This window comes from Paecilomyces variotii (assembly GCF_004022145.1).
Source record: "Paecilomyces variotii strain CBS 101075 chromosome Unknown C8Q69scaffold_4, whole genome shotgun sequence".
NCBI classification, from domain to species: Eukaryota; Fungi; Ascomycota; class Eurotiomycetes; order Eurotiales; family Thermoascaceae; genus Paecilomyces; species Paecilomyces variotii.
The window spans coordinates 812,826-826,342 of NW_021167143.1; the positions used below are offsets into that span (position 1 = coordinate 812,826).

The following is a 13,517-nucleotide window of genomic DNA, read 5'->3' on the forward strand; positions in this document are numbered from 1 at the left end:
GCCCGTGGGAAAGAACTTCCTCTGTTCGCCGCCGTCAGTGGGACCTCGTGGACCCTGAGAGCCTTCGAGGCGTTCGATAAGTTCGTCATATGGCTGCCATGTGTACGGAGGGACGGAGTAGTAGGTCATGTACAATATCGTCGAAAGCCACGAGGATGCAAGAAAGAATACGAAGCTTGGGTACGGCGCAGCTTAGTAGATTAGGGCGCGCGCGAATGTCCCCCAAAGGAAAAGCAATAATACATAATAGTACGATGATAGGAAGTAGTACCTATACTCTAGTCCAGTGTCTAAGCGGCGGCTGCCGTGTCGTAAAGCTTCAGCCCCAAACGAGAGCCACTTTCGGTGCCACCCCGGATCTTGCATATCATCGTGGTACGTACCGTGATTCTAGCTGGTGCTTCCCACATGGAAACAGACCGTCGATCACTCTAGGCCACTTGAGCTTCATGATATACCTCGTACTCAGAGAGTAGTATCCCTATCGGGAGTAATACTGACGCAGTTAGCTCCTGGGTAGGTCCACTGTCACTGAACGGGCCACCAGTCATACACCCCTCAAGGCGAGAGCTGAAAGAATGCGATGGACAAGATGAAATTGGTGCCGTAGTCTGATTTGACCACTGTAATGTGTGCATCGTTGAATATGTATTCTCATATGATAATATGTACAGTGTCATCGTAGCAATAATCGAGACCTCCCACAGCCCCCTACCATACTGCGCCCCTTTTTCGATCAGTCCTACCACTCTCTCCAACATCCAAATTTCTGTTTGCAATATCGAACGGAAGAAGACTTTTCTGAATCACCTACAGCGCCTGAGCTTCATGTTGCCGTGACCCTGGTAGATCTGCAAAGGGCCAAACCTAAACAAAGAAATCTCATACCCCGGAAACCAATGCCGGCGATCCTGCAGGCCTTCAGGAACTATCACTGAGTGCACAGACAGTCTCAGCCGCCAAGTGGATGGACGACAGGGCAGAAAGCCGATGGTGGGCTCTAGTCAAGAGAAATGCCGTATCAACATCAACGATGCTCGCTAGATATGTGTGTGGCCTGCAACTTTCAAACAGAGCACCAAATGCAATCCTTGTTACAAAAGGGAACACCAATCCTGACAATCATCCCGATTCTGTGGAACGGTCCGGTTCCCCGATCGCTAGGGCACCCAATCACAACTATGGCGACATGGATTACTGGAGGGTGGCCAGCCCTTCACTATCGAGCAAGCCGGCTTCCTTGACTAACTCATAGAATTTGCCGCCACGTCGAATAAGCTCCGCTGGTGTGTCAAACTCTGCAACTGTGCCACGGTCCAGCACCACGATTCGGTCCGAATCAAGAATAGTATTGATACGGTGAGCGATCGTGATGATCGTCCGATGCTGGAACATGTCGCTCCGTAAGGTACGCTGAAGGAGTGCGTCAGTCTCAACATCAACTGCGGCCTATATCCGAATATTGTCAGCATGGAATCGGTAGTAGTCTGGCAGATATGGCTTACGGTTGCTTCATCCAACACCAGGATGTTGCTTGGGGTCAGCAACGCGCGCGCAAGGGAAACAAGCTGGCGCTGTCCCTGACTGAGATTTGAACCTGTAGGAAGTAATTCGTTAGCTCTGATGGGATCATCTACGATCAGTATGCGTTGTTGTGTGCTAAATTGACTTACCTCCTTCGTTGATCTGAGCGTCTAATTGACCTTCCATGCCAGCGACGTGATCCTTCAGTCTTGCATGTTCTACAAGCAGAGTGTTAGTCCATCATTCTCCATTGCGAGGGAAGCTGCGTACCAAGTACACTCCAAAGTTCAGTGTCATCATGCACATGTCGAGGGTCGAGGTTATCACGTAGAGTGCCTTCGAATAGGGCAGCGTCCTGCGGGATGATTGCGAGACGGCCCCGAAGATCAAGCAGACCGATTGTTGAGATATCCAAGTTGTCAATGCTTCGTTAAAGATTAGCATTGAATCAGATAGAGTACGTCCGTTTCACACGTACCTGATACTTCCGCTGGCAGCCTCAATGATACGGAAAAGAGCCAACGTGAGCGAGCTCTTTCCTGCACCCGTACGTCCAACAACACCGATCTTCTCATGAGGCTTAATGTCCAAGGTGACATCTTTCAAGACGAGGTCCAGTCCTGGACGGTACCGTGTGCTGTAGTGGTTGAACGTCACAGCACCTTTGGAAGGCCATCCCAGACTTGGGCGGTTCTTGAAAATCACGTCTGGAGCCTCGCTGGGCAGATTGGCATATTCCAAGACTCGCTCAACAGAGACGATATTGGTCTCTACCTCGACCGTCTGTCGTACAATCCAATTCAAAGATTGGGTGATCTGAAGAGCGTATGACATGGCAAGACCAACCATTCCGGCCGACAGTCCACTTCCAGTAGATACTGAAATGATCGCGAACACTGCAGCTGCAAGAATAATGATAGATCCGATAAACTCAAGGCGAACTGCAAGCCATCGATTCGCGCTGATCGAGGGGAAGTAGGCCCGAAGGTTCGCGTCCATACGCCATTCATTCTCCAGTGTGAATCGATCTTGTTGCCTGTAAGCACGAATGGTACTGATACCACCAAGAGATTCCTGGAAGTGAGCATAGATCGGACTTCTGCTGACACTATCCAACCGTTTCAGTTCTCGTGAAGTTCTCAGGTAGTACTTCTGATAAGCCAAGTAAACAGCACCCAATGGGATAATCAAAATAAGGAATGCCGGCGTGGAGACCGCAATAACCGCCATTGTGAAAGCTGCACGAGCCGTATTTACAAACAGCTAAAAAAAAGTTAGCTGTTATCTAGATATACAATGCAAACGTTAAGTGGATTGGATACTCACCATATTGAAGGTGCGTGCCAGAACTTCATCGATACGGTATATGTCACTATGCAATAATGCGTCAGCTCATCTAGATCAAGACTCTAAGTGCCAGTTTGCACTTATTGACACCGGTGTGACCAGGAGTCGAGTGGCACGAACCTTGAAAACCGGTTAAGTATACGTCCAGATGGCGTCGTCTCGAAGAAACTCATTGGAGATCGAAAAATAGCAAATGCCATACGCTCGTGCAGTTTCCTTGAAGCCTGGTTTGCGGCAGTCAGCAACGAGACTAGTTTCAATATGAATTTTCGAGCAAATACCTCAATCGAACAGAAGATCCACAAAATGAGAGTCTGGAAAACGACTAACGCAGAGGCACCCAAACCGAAAGCAAAGTATATTCCAATATACTTGCCAACATCTGGGTTCCTTCCCTCCCTCTCGTTGACCTCAGACCATCTCTTCAACCAGAACCCACCGGCAATACCCGCTGTCTGCGCACCAAGGAGCGCGATTATATAGATTGTTACCGCGTAGAGATTGCTCGTTTTGGCATATTCCCCGTAGACACTCCATTTGACCTTTCCCTGTTCTGCGGTCTCTTTGGTTTGCTTGCTCTTCAGGTTTTCTTCGTCGCCCAATTTACGTCTCGGTCCCTGCCAGCTGGAGGTACTAGCCCGTCTTAACGTGGAGAGGCTTGTCCTTCTCTGTCCAACACTACGAGATGAGATTGGAGCCAGTGGAGCCAAGCCCTCGTCAGCCTCTTCAACATCTGATAACTCGGTGTCATCGCCTTGATCGACGACGACGGTTGCCGATTCCGAACTCTCTGGACTAGCAAGGTCTTTTCCGTCATCGATGCTTTTAGACGAATCTTCATCGTCACTCGTCGTTGTACGGACAAGGGTAGCAACCTCGCCTTTCATTGCGATCAATTGCTGATAAGTTCCTTTTTCAATTATGGTCTTGTCACGTAACAATCCAATGAAGTCTGCCTCCTTCAAGACAGCTATGGCATTGGTTGCGAGAATTCGGGTCTTGCTGGCGAGTATACCAGTACGGCCGAGTACTCTGTTTATGATATGCCTTCCAACATGTGAATCGACAGCTGACAGGACATCATCCAAGAGGTACACGTCTGCCCGGGCGTAGACGGCTCTAGCAAGAGTCAATCGAGCCTTCTGACCTCCGGAGAGCGAAATTCCTCTCTCTCCAACTTCGGTTTGATCTCCATCTGGCAGTGTTTTGAAGTCATCCAGCAAAGCGCAGGCCTCGACAGTTAGATTGTAGAAATGGGGATCCCAGCGGTGTCCGAACACAATATTCTCCCTAACACTAGCATTCATCACCCAAGGTTGCTGCGCAACGTAAGCTATCCGACCACGGACAACGACCTCACCTTGTTTCTTCCAGAGATCGCCCAGCAAAGACTGGAGGAACGAAGACTTGCCAGCGCCAACGCGCCCGACAATGCAACTCAGCTCCCCCTTGCGAGCACTGAAATCGATATTCTCAAGAGCAGTGCCGTCCTGATACCTGTTCCAGGTAAATGATGCATCTCGGATCCTAACGGACTCATCGCCGATGTGCGTCACAGGGTCCTCGTAGGTGACAGCATCACTTTGAAGCTCGTCTGAAGTAAAGTAATCCGTCAGGCGTCGAACAGCGACGGATGCCTCGATGATTGATGTAATAACCATCGGCAGGATCGAAAGCGGGAACGTAAGAAGATTGAAAAGAGTCAACGCCGGGAAGACAATGTCCGTTGTGAGTGGTTTGTCGTTTACCAAAACGAATACAGCAAATGTAGAACACGACACCAGGAAAGGAGTTGACGACCAAGTAAAATTCGCGACTGATTGTGTCGCTCCAATTTTACGAAGGGTATTCAGCTCGAGATCGTTACGGATATGGCTGAGCATGTTCATGAAAGCGGTGTTCCAGGCATAGAGCTTAATGCTCTTCATATTGTTCAAAATCTCTGTCATCAGCTTAGTCCGCGAATCTTTGTTCTTCATCTGCGTTATCTGCAGCTTCTTCATCATTCTCGCGATGACGCCGTTAAGAGGGATCATCAGAATCATCATTCCGATTCCTGCAAGCATGCTCACACCAACGAGTTGGTACAAGGACACCATACATAAGATGATCTGGAATGGAGCAGACCAGAGTTGCATTCCGAATTGCGTCAGATCTGACAGGCGTTGCTGGTCCACGGCCATGTGGTTGACAATGTCACCCGTATTTTTGGAGGCTCGGCCTTCGTTGGACAGCTTAAGCGCCTTGGAGTATATCATAGCAGTCAAAGAGGACTTGACACGCATACCGGTCTCAAATGCTCTCTGGAAATATTGGTGAAGGCACATTGTCTGGGACACGGACACGGCGAACATGGCGAGGGCAATGGCGACTCCTCTGATGACCGGTTCAGGCGTGTCCGTCCTGTACGAGTCGATGAACTGGATTAGCAGACGCAGGAGCTGCGGCTGGACGAACGCCAATATATCACTTCCAGTCTTGACAACGGCGCCCCGCAGATATGGTCCGCCAAATGCCCGGAAAAGAGCAACCCAAAGCGACGGTCTCTTCCTCTTCAGTTGATGCTGCCAAGCCTTTTCCAGGTTATCTCCCGTTACGCGAGTTGTGTCTCGCCTCCGCAAATTCCACAAGTCATCTTGGGTCAAGAAATTCTTATAGCCGTATTTCATCATAGGTGTCATCCAGCTGAACGTGAGGACTGCGAAAATATCGGCGTATTCGTAAGGGCACTCGTCTTCATCGCCCAGAGCATCATATGCGCTTTGTTTCTTCGGTACGAAGTACTCCAAAATGAACTCCAGCAGCGCGAGACCCACACTCACGTTGAAGGACACAAAGTAAGGAAGTCGGTCATGGTAAGCCTTTCGGGCGACGAGCGATCTCAGTTTCACGCCGTTGGCCAAGAGAAAGAAGACCCAGTAAAACAAGACGACTCCATTGGGCTGTCTGCTGCGCCAGTGTTCATAATACTGGACTGTGAATATCACCAGGAGCGATGCGAATGTGAGGACGGACGTCCAGAACCTGAAGTCGGCCGGCCAGATACCAGGAAGCGACTCGATCTGAATGGAGGCTTGGAGAGCAGTATTTATTATCAATGCACCCAGAATAACCTGTTTATGTCCAACATCATATTAGTTGGTATCCGTGAGGGACAATTGAGCCAGGGCGACGTACCAGTTTCAGATAGAAGTGCCAATTCTTCGCAACCGGTTGCGGATGTCGTTTCTTGAGCAGGAACCAGATGGCCCCAGCTCCCAACACGAGTCCCCAGACTGCTACCAACGAAATCCACACGTCAAGAAAGCACGGAGTGAGATCAAACCTCAACGGGCTTATCGGGCCCCATCCTTCAACATCGCCGCAGAACGGTTGGCGCTCGCGGTATGCGAGATCTAGCGGCCCCGGTGAGGGATCTCTGAAGACCGCCTGTAGGTTGCCATCGACCATTTTCGGGTCGTGATTGCTGCGCTGGAGTGATGGATCCTCCACGCTCTATCGCGAGACAAGAAGAGCGAAGTCTGCAAAGGTCGACGACAGAGAGGCGAACCTACACCGACTGGACGCCTCAAAGCGCGGTCCGTGAACTGCTCTGTGCTGACTAACACGGTTCTTGTCGAAGCAACCGGGAGTTTCGGGGATAGCTGCCGGAGTGGGGAAGGATATCCATTAACTCCGAGCTGCAGGCAGAGCGTGTCACAGATCTTTTACTGTGTACCATAGGCTGTAAACAGTGTGAGGGGCATCCGGTGTGGACTGTCGAGAAGTCGAGGTTTGTATTCTTATTCCTTCTCTCTATGTTGGGGAATTGACATACGATGTAGCCAGTGCATTGCTCTATTTTTTTGTCGAGACGCGACGTCATTGACGATATACTAAGTGGTGCGCACAACGGCTAGAACCCTGCAGAATTCCCACCTCGAATTATCTAAGCAACTGTGCCGGTTTCCGACGTCTTATGATTCTGTGTCATCAAATTCGAAAAAAAAGAAAAAGAAAAAAGCGAAAATACATATATGTATATATCTACCTACCCAGTCAATCCTTAGCTTCATGTCCTCTTCGATAAGCCGGACGTCGTGATAGTTAGAGCCAGGTACTTAGTTCCTTAGTGGTACATCCAGCATGCGCTCCGCGGATCCCCCAAGGCTTAGCCTACCGGTGATCACGGGTCAGTGTATGGTGTCGAATGCATGTCAAGGACAGTCTGTGGGTCGCACGCGTTCCAGACAAATCCAGGTGATATGGTGTGTGCAGCAGGTTTGTTGTGTGAAACAGAAGTTCTATTCCACCATATGAGTCGAGGGCCGAATGTAGCAGGATGAGCAAAGAGGACGTAGACATATGAGCGGGCTGCATCTAAGCATGAATATATTTAAAGGTGAAATCGCAGAGTTGGGATTCAGGTAATCCAATTGTCGCTTTGGAATAACAAAGACTAGAAACGGCGGTGAAATATTGCCTGGAACCCTTAGGCTTTGTCTTTAGGCCGTGTCAAGACAATATCTGCATCACCCATATGTTCGAAAAGCACGCACCCATTGATGTTATTTGCTTTCCTTGAATCCTTTTGCTATTTTAGCCTAGCAGAAATCCTCTACCTACCTAGCGCTCACATTTATTTATCCCACTGGAAGCGTCGAAATAATGTGGTATATAACCGGCGCTAGCTCACTATCATGGCGGCTAATAGGGGACCAATGAGATAAAGATCTGTGCAGTTAATAATAGGCCATGATAAATTCTATACGTTATTATCCGCAATCTCTTGTCTGAGGCTGTGGCTACTGAGAGTAATATATACATAGTCAAGTTGAAGCCCTGGTGCTCTATAAATTTGGTGCTGTTGCGGGGCTCGGAGAATACAGCGCTAGCGCAGTTAAGTCCGATCGAGGGGCATCTGCGACTGTGCGTCACTTGTTGCCGCAACGCCGCATTATTTCATCCTTTCCTTCAGTAGCACAACTTCCCATTCTCTGGTCGCCATGGCCCAGAATACCTCCAACATAGAGGAGCTTCTGAAAAGGCCGCTATATGGTACGTGTGACTTTTTCTGGGAACTATGACTATGTGAGTGTGCTAACGTCAAGCAGTCTATGACCTCCCGCAGGAGCTTCTGTCGACATTAACGACCAAAGATGGCGATCAGCAGACACCACTCCCTACGGATGTGGATTTTATTCCAGAAGTACTAGAACGATCCGACAAGGAAAATGGAGTCGCCACGTCGACATCATGCGCTCTATGCCAAGTCGCACTACCTAGCTTTCAAGAACAACGCGATCATGTCCGGACCGACCATCATCGGTATAACTTGAAAGCGCAACTCAGAGGCAATAAACCTTTGACTGAAGGGGAATTTAACAAGGCTATCGGCGAGTTAGACGAGTCAATATCAGGCTCTGAATCCTCAGAGTCGGACTCGGAAGGCGACGATGGTTCCAACACTCCAGATGCGACGCTTACGGCCTTGTTGAAACGACAGGCAAAGATATCGCAGGAGGCGGATGAAGATAATGAAGAAAAGACATTGATCAAAGGAGGCGGAAGAAGTCCTTTATTTTGGTTTACAAGCCCATTACTGCCTTCGAACACGTCTTTAGGCATTTACAGAGCGATCTTCACGCAGGCCGAACAAGAGGAGCCTGCTCACTTGGTTGACTCCCTGCGAAAGAAACAGCTCGCACCAGTCACTCAGCGGCGAGGTGCTGCATCTAGCTCAGAACAAGGGCCTTCTGCTTCTGGTCTAAGCCCTCACGTCTTTATGTGTATGATTGGTGGCGGTCACTTCGCAGCTATGGTTGTCTCACTAGCACCAGAGATTCAAAAGCGACCGGGTGGTGTGGAGGAACGACAAGCCCGTGTGGTCGCCCATAAGACTTTCCATCGATATACAACTCGAAGGAAGCAGGGTGGTGCTCAATCCGCCAACGATTCGGCCAAAGGAGCTGCGCATTCAGCGGGTTCCAGTCTTCGACGCTATAATGAAGCAGCGCTTGAGAAAGAAATCAGGGAGCTACTAGGAGAGTGGAAAGACCTCATTGATAATGCCCAACTGCTATTCGTGCGGGCAACCGGGAGCACGAATCGGCGGATCTTGTTCGGACCATACGACGGTCAGGTTCTCAGGCAAAACGACTCTAGATTGAGAGGTTTTCCGTTTAATACGCGTCGTGCTACCCAAGGGGAGCTTCTGCGATCCTTTAAGGAGCTCAGTCGCGTAAAAGTGAGCCACGTTGATGAAGCCGCAATCGCGGCCGCTGAAAACAAGCGGCGAGAGGAAGCTGTAAAACCGCAGAAGCGGCCAGCGCCCCAGGAGAAGCCAAAGATTTCTCCGGAGGATGAAGCCGCAATGCTGCATACTTCCCAGATCCAAGCCCTGATCCGTCGATCAAAGGCACCGGCGCTTGCATCCTATATTTCGAACAATTCTATACCTTCCTCCTTCAGATTTTACCCTCCGACGTCATCGCAAAATTTCCACTCACCGACACCGCTTCACTTGGCGGCTAGTTCTAATTCTCCGGCTATTGTCCTCGCACTTCTGACCAAGGCAAATGCGGATCCTACAATCCTCAATGGCGAGGGCAAGACAGCTTTCGATATCGCAGGAGATCGCGCTACTCGCGATGCATTTCGCGTCGCTCGTCATGAGCTTGGAGAGTCCAGGTGGAACTGGGAAGCAGCTCACGTCCCGGCCCCTGTCTCCAAAGCAGAGGCCGATAGCTCTAGAGAACAAGAACGCAAAGCCGCAGAAGAAGCAGAAGCCAACAGGCGGAAAGCTGAGCTCGAACGCTTGAAGAAGGAAGAGGATGCAGCAAAAGAGGCTGCATCACGGAAGGGGAAGAAGCCCGGTGGCCGGGCTCTAGGAGCCGTCGAAAAGACCGGTGCTGAGAAGAGGGAAGAGGAAATGAGAGGCATGACTCCGGAGATGAGAATGAGGTTGGAGCGGGAACGCCGCGCAAGAGCTGCTGAAGAGCGAATCCGAAAGATGCAGGGAAGATAGATCATAGCTCAACCTATCGTTCCGCGTTGACTCTGAGAGTGTGAGAAGTCCACTGCGGAGGAAGGATGATGCCTCAAGTGCTGTTGGTGTCGCTATCGGCTATACATGATTTACTATCTAGCGATTAAACATGGATATAAGCGATGCTAACTGCCTCTGTAACATATGGTATGATACCAACTTTCGAAATCAGATTTTGTCCTCGTCGACACGATGAACTGCATCTAAACCAGCTGCAGTCTATTGCGTTGGAGCATAGCTTGGTGAAACGAGCTTATTCATTACTCGATATTAAACCCATAGTTTGTGCGGAGTTTCACCAAAAGTAATTGCTCATAGAGACACTTTCAGGATAAGATATGCTTCCACCTCAGATGCATTCGCATGCTATCTGCAGTTAGCGCTAGAGTGTGCACGCCGTATATGGAAGGAACGGTGTCCTGGCCACCGTCTAGTCTCGCGTAATTTCGACGCCTTGCCTTTTTCCTTACAAGGACAAGCCTCTTCTCTATCTGACACGAGTTAAAATAACTTCTCAATCGGCTCCAATTTCGTGACAAATAATGATATCAAACAAGACCTGCTGCAGGTTTGTGACAACGTGCTAGCGTTGAAAGGTCTGCTATTATCTCGTTGAATTTCTTGCTCTCAGTGTCGGAAACTCCCGTTCTTTCTGCTCCTTTTCATATCAGACAATTTCAACTGCGTCATTAATCTCGATAACTCTTGCTACTTACCACGTCTGCTATGTCGACTGCTAGTGATGATGCTTATTCGTCACTATGGCCTAGCAGCTGTGTGGGCACACTTTCACAGTGGGATCCGGAAAATGGAATCACAGGGGAGCCATTCAAAATATACTCTGGTGAGGTCATCTATATTGGAAGGGACTACAGGAAGTGGTAAATAGATTTCTCCCTACAATTTTCTCCGAAAGCCTGATGCTGACGTGGTCAGTCAATATGTGATCGAGGATCCAGTCATCTCGAACAAACACCTCCGTATATACGATCATATTCGACCATGAAAATCCGGAAGAGATTGCACCATTAGTATATGCTCAAGATATTTCTAGTAACGGCACACTCTGGAACAACAACTGGATCGAGAAAAGTAACAGCAGCGTGCTCCTAAGCGACGGTGATATCCTCACACTGTCTGGGCGTTTCCATATTCTATTTCAATGCGCGACGACTACCGCAGAGCCTTTCGATAAAATGCAGGATATGGAAATGAAGGTTTGTCTCTCCTATTGTTGGAACATGCTTAAGTTTCTTCTTATCTCTTCTCCCACAGACTTTTCAAAACCGATATGCTATTACGAAGCGCAAATTAGGATCGGGAGCATATGGGCAAGTTCACATGGCCATCAGCAAGGAAACAGGACAACAGGTCGCTTGTAAAATCGTCGACATCAGAGGGCTGAGGAATAAGCTGCAATGTTTAGAAGCACAGGAAGCAATAATGCCCTCTAAGGGCAACATAAGCAGTTTAGCCACCGAAATCGACAATTGCACCCAGGAACAGGCAAGCACAGAATGGAGAAGGCGCCAATATCTACTAAAATACATCAAAGACAAGTTAAAGATATACGACCGGGAGGCGGAGATATTAGAGAAACTGTGCCACGTATGCTATACACTTCTCATTTGACCGTGAGGCTCGCGTTGCTGAACTAGAGCTAGCCAAATATAATCCGGATAGAACAGGTTATCAAGACTACCAACACAATGCAAGTCCAGATCCAAGCAAAAGAAAGCTCAGTATTTACTGACGCTGTATGCAGCTATATATTCCAAGATTTGGTAACCGCTGGCGACCTTTTCTCCTTTCTGGAATACAAGTGTGGAAAGCTACTTGATATTGAAGCAGCAGTGATCGTCCGGCAGATACTGATAGCACTTGACTACTTACACGAACGCAACATCGTACATCGAGATCTTAAGCCTGATAACATTCTCATGACTTCTCAGGCCGACGGGTGCAGGGTCATTCTCACTGATTTTGGATGCGCAAGAGTTATCCAGCATAAGCATGACCGAATGCTGACACTTATGGGCACATTTGAATATGCAGCACCGTAAGTAAAGTATCTCGCAATAACGACGCATTTTACTTACCTTAACAGAGAAGTTGTCCAACAATCGCATGCCCGCAGAAATGGCTACACAAAATCAGTTGATCTATGGTCCCTTGGCTGCATCACAGCCGTTCTGTTGACAGGAGGGTCGCCATTTATGGATCCAGATACCCGCTTGTATTCCGAAGAACTGGCACGAGAATGTAACCTAGAAAGACTTGAGGCTGATGAGACATGGATATGTGTCGGTGAACGTCCGAAAGACTTTATTTATCGGCTCCTCGTTCTCGATGAGGGTAGCCGTATGGACGTGAAGCAAGCGTTGAAACACTGCTGGTTCACCAACCCTGCTCACAAAAAAGAATTCGAACTTCTCTATGATCGGACAGTCAAGGACTGGAAACCGCGCCCTTCAAGAAAACCAGTACTCCTTGAATATCAACTGCTGACAGGGGGGTCGGAGATATGCAGTGAAGGAGACTGTGATATACAAGCAAAACAGCTCGCTGCAACCAATCATCCACAGCACGTATATCGCCCGTTCCTATCAACATGTAGCAAGGCACCCTCTACCGAGTCGAGGATACCATCGTCCTCAGTTATTGAACAGATGCTTGATTATCACGACGCTCCTTCGCCTACTCTGTCTGATACAAATCTGCCATTCTTCAACCGGGACGGGAAGGAGACTACATCCACAATGCAGACATTTCCCGTAAAGAAACATGCATGTAATGTTACTGAGATACTTGATGACCCGAATGGTCCAGGAATTATCACGACGAGATTGAGATCTCGCATCCGGTTGCCCTACAGTCCGGAAGCCTGGTTCAAGGGAAGCAAGAATACTAGGTCTCTGGCAAAGCAAAAGGGTAAAGAGAGCCCTCTGTCTCGGGTGCTTATGACCAAGAGCGGAACCTCAGGTACCGCAGTCGCCACTCGAGCTGTCAAAGCCTGGGCAAACCAGAAAAACCTTGCGCCTGAAACCCAAACCAAGTACGGTTTGGGCAAACGACACCATATGAGCCACATCTATGATCTACCAGAGGACGAAGTTTATGAGGAGGTGGAGAACACACTTTCCGGAGAGCGCCATAAGGTCCTCTACGGGAGAGACATTGGGACTGGAGTGAAGGTGGAATCTGACGAGCAAAGTTTCTCATGAGAGTGCAAGCACCGTATCTATCTCTGCAGTGATTGGGAGCTGAACGCATGGGATAGACAATATTCGGTTTGTCGGGACGAGCTGACAGTATTCACTACCAAGGCCATGTCCCAAATCTTTATCACGTTATCTTTCTTTTATTGATACTATGTGGTCTTTACAAAGTTCATGGCGTATTTTCGTCTTAATACACCCGCCCTTGCAGTCCAAAAATTGATTCGATTTCTTTTCTGATAGTCAGAAATCACGTCTGAGTTTGAAATTACTTGAATGTGCCAAAGTCTCAGCCGATCACTTGAGGTCTCAGTGATATCTTGAGTTTCTTTGAAACGGGAACTATGCAAGGCGTGCAGCTAAGGATACATAAGCTCCACCAGAAGACTTCCCCACTGCCG

At 48.8% G+C, this 13,517-nt stretch overlaps 3 protein-coding genes across 3 annotated transcripts; 2 read left to right on the plus strand and 1 right to left on the minus strand.

Annotated features, from left to right (window-relative positions):
• Positions 1-1,194: 1,194 nt before the first annotated feature.
• On the minus strand, positions 1,195-6,321 carry C8Q69DRAFT_401518 (putative ABC metal ion transporter; the record flags this gene model as incomplete). Its single annotated transcript, XM_028627931.1, has 9 exons — positions 1,195-1,449; positions 1,506-1,597; positions 1,674-1,742; positions 1,795-1,949; positions 2,003-2,787; positions 2,851-2,896; positions 2,992-3,095; positions 3,153-5,984; positions 6,049-6,321. The coding sequence occupies 9 exons, from the start codon at positions 6,319-6,321 to the stop codon at positions 1,195-1,197; spliced, it is 4,611 nt and encodes a 1,536-aa protein (XP_028485794.1).
• A 1,367-nt stretch (positions 6,322-7,688) lies between these two features.
• C8Q69DRAFT_464183 (hypothetical protein) lies at positions 7,689-10,184 on the plus strand. The gene is made up of 2 exons (XM_028630400.1): positions 7,689-7,908; positions 7,965-10,184. The coding sequence occupies exons 1-2, from the start codon at positions 7,857-7,859 to the stop codon at positions 9,875-9,877; spliced, it is 1,965 nt and encodes a 654-aa protein (XP_028485795.1). The 5' UTR covers positions 7,689-7,856; the 3' UTR covers positions 9,878-10,184.
• Positions 10,185-10,624: 440 nt separating this feature from the next.
• Positions 10,625-13,122, plus strand: C8Q69DRAFT_506354 (putative serine/threonine protein kinase; the record flags this gene model as incomplete). Its single annotated transcript, XM_028632796.1, has 5 exons — positions 10,625-10,779; positions 10,851-11,115; positions 11,174-11,506; positions 11,563-11,957; positions 12,006-13,122. 5 exons carry the CDS (start codon positions 10,625-10,627, stop codon positions 13,120-13,122), a joined length of 2,265 nt encoding a protein of 754 aa, XP_028485796.1.
• Between the last annotated feature and the right edge of the window lie 395 nt (positions 13,123-13,517).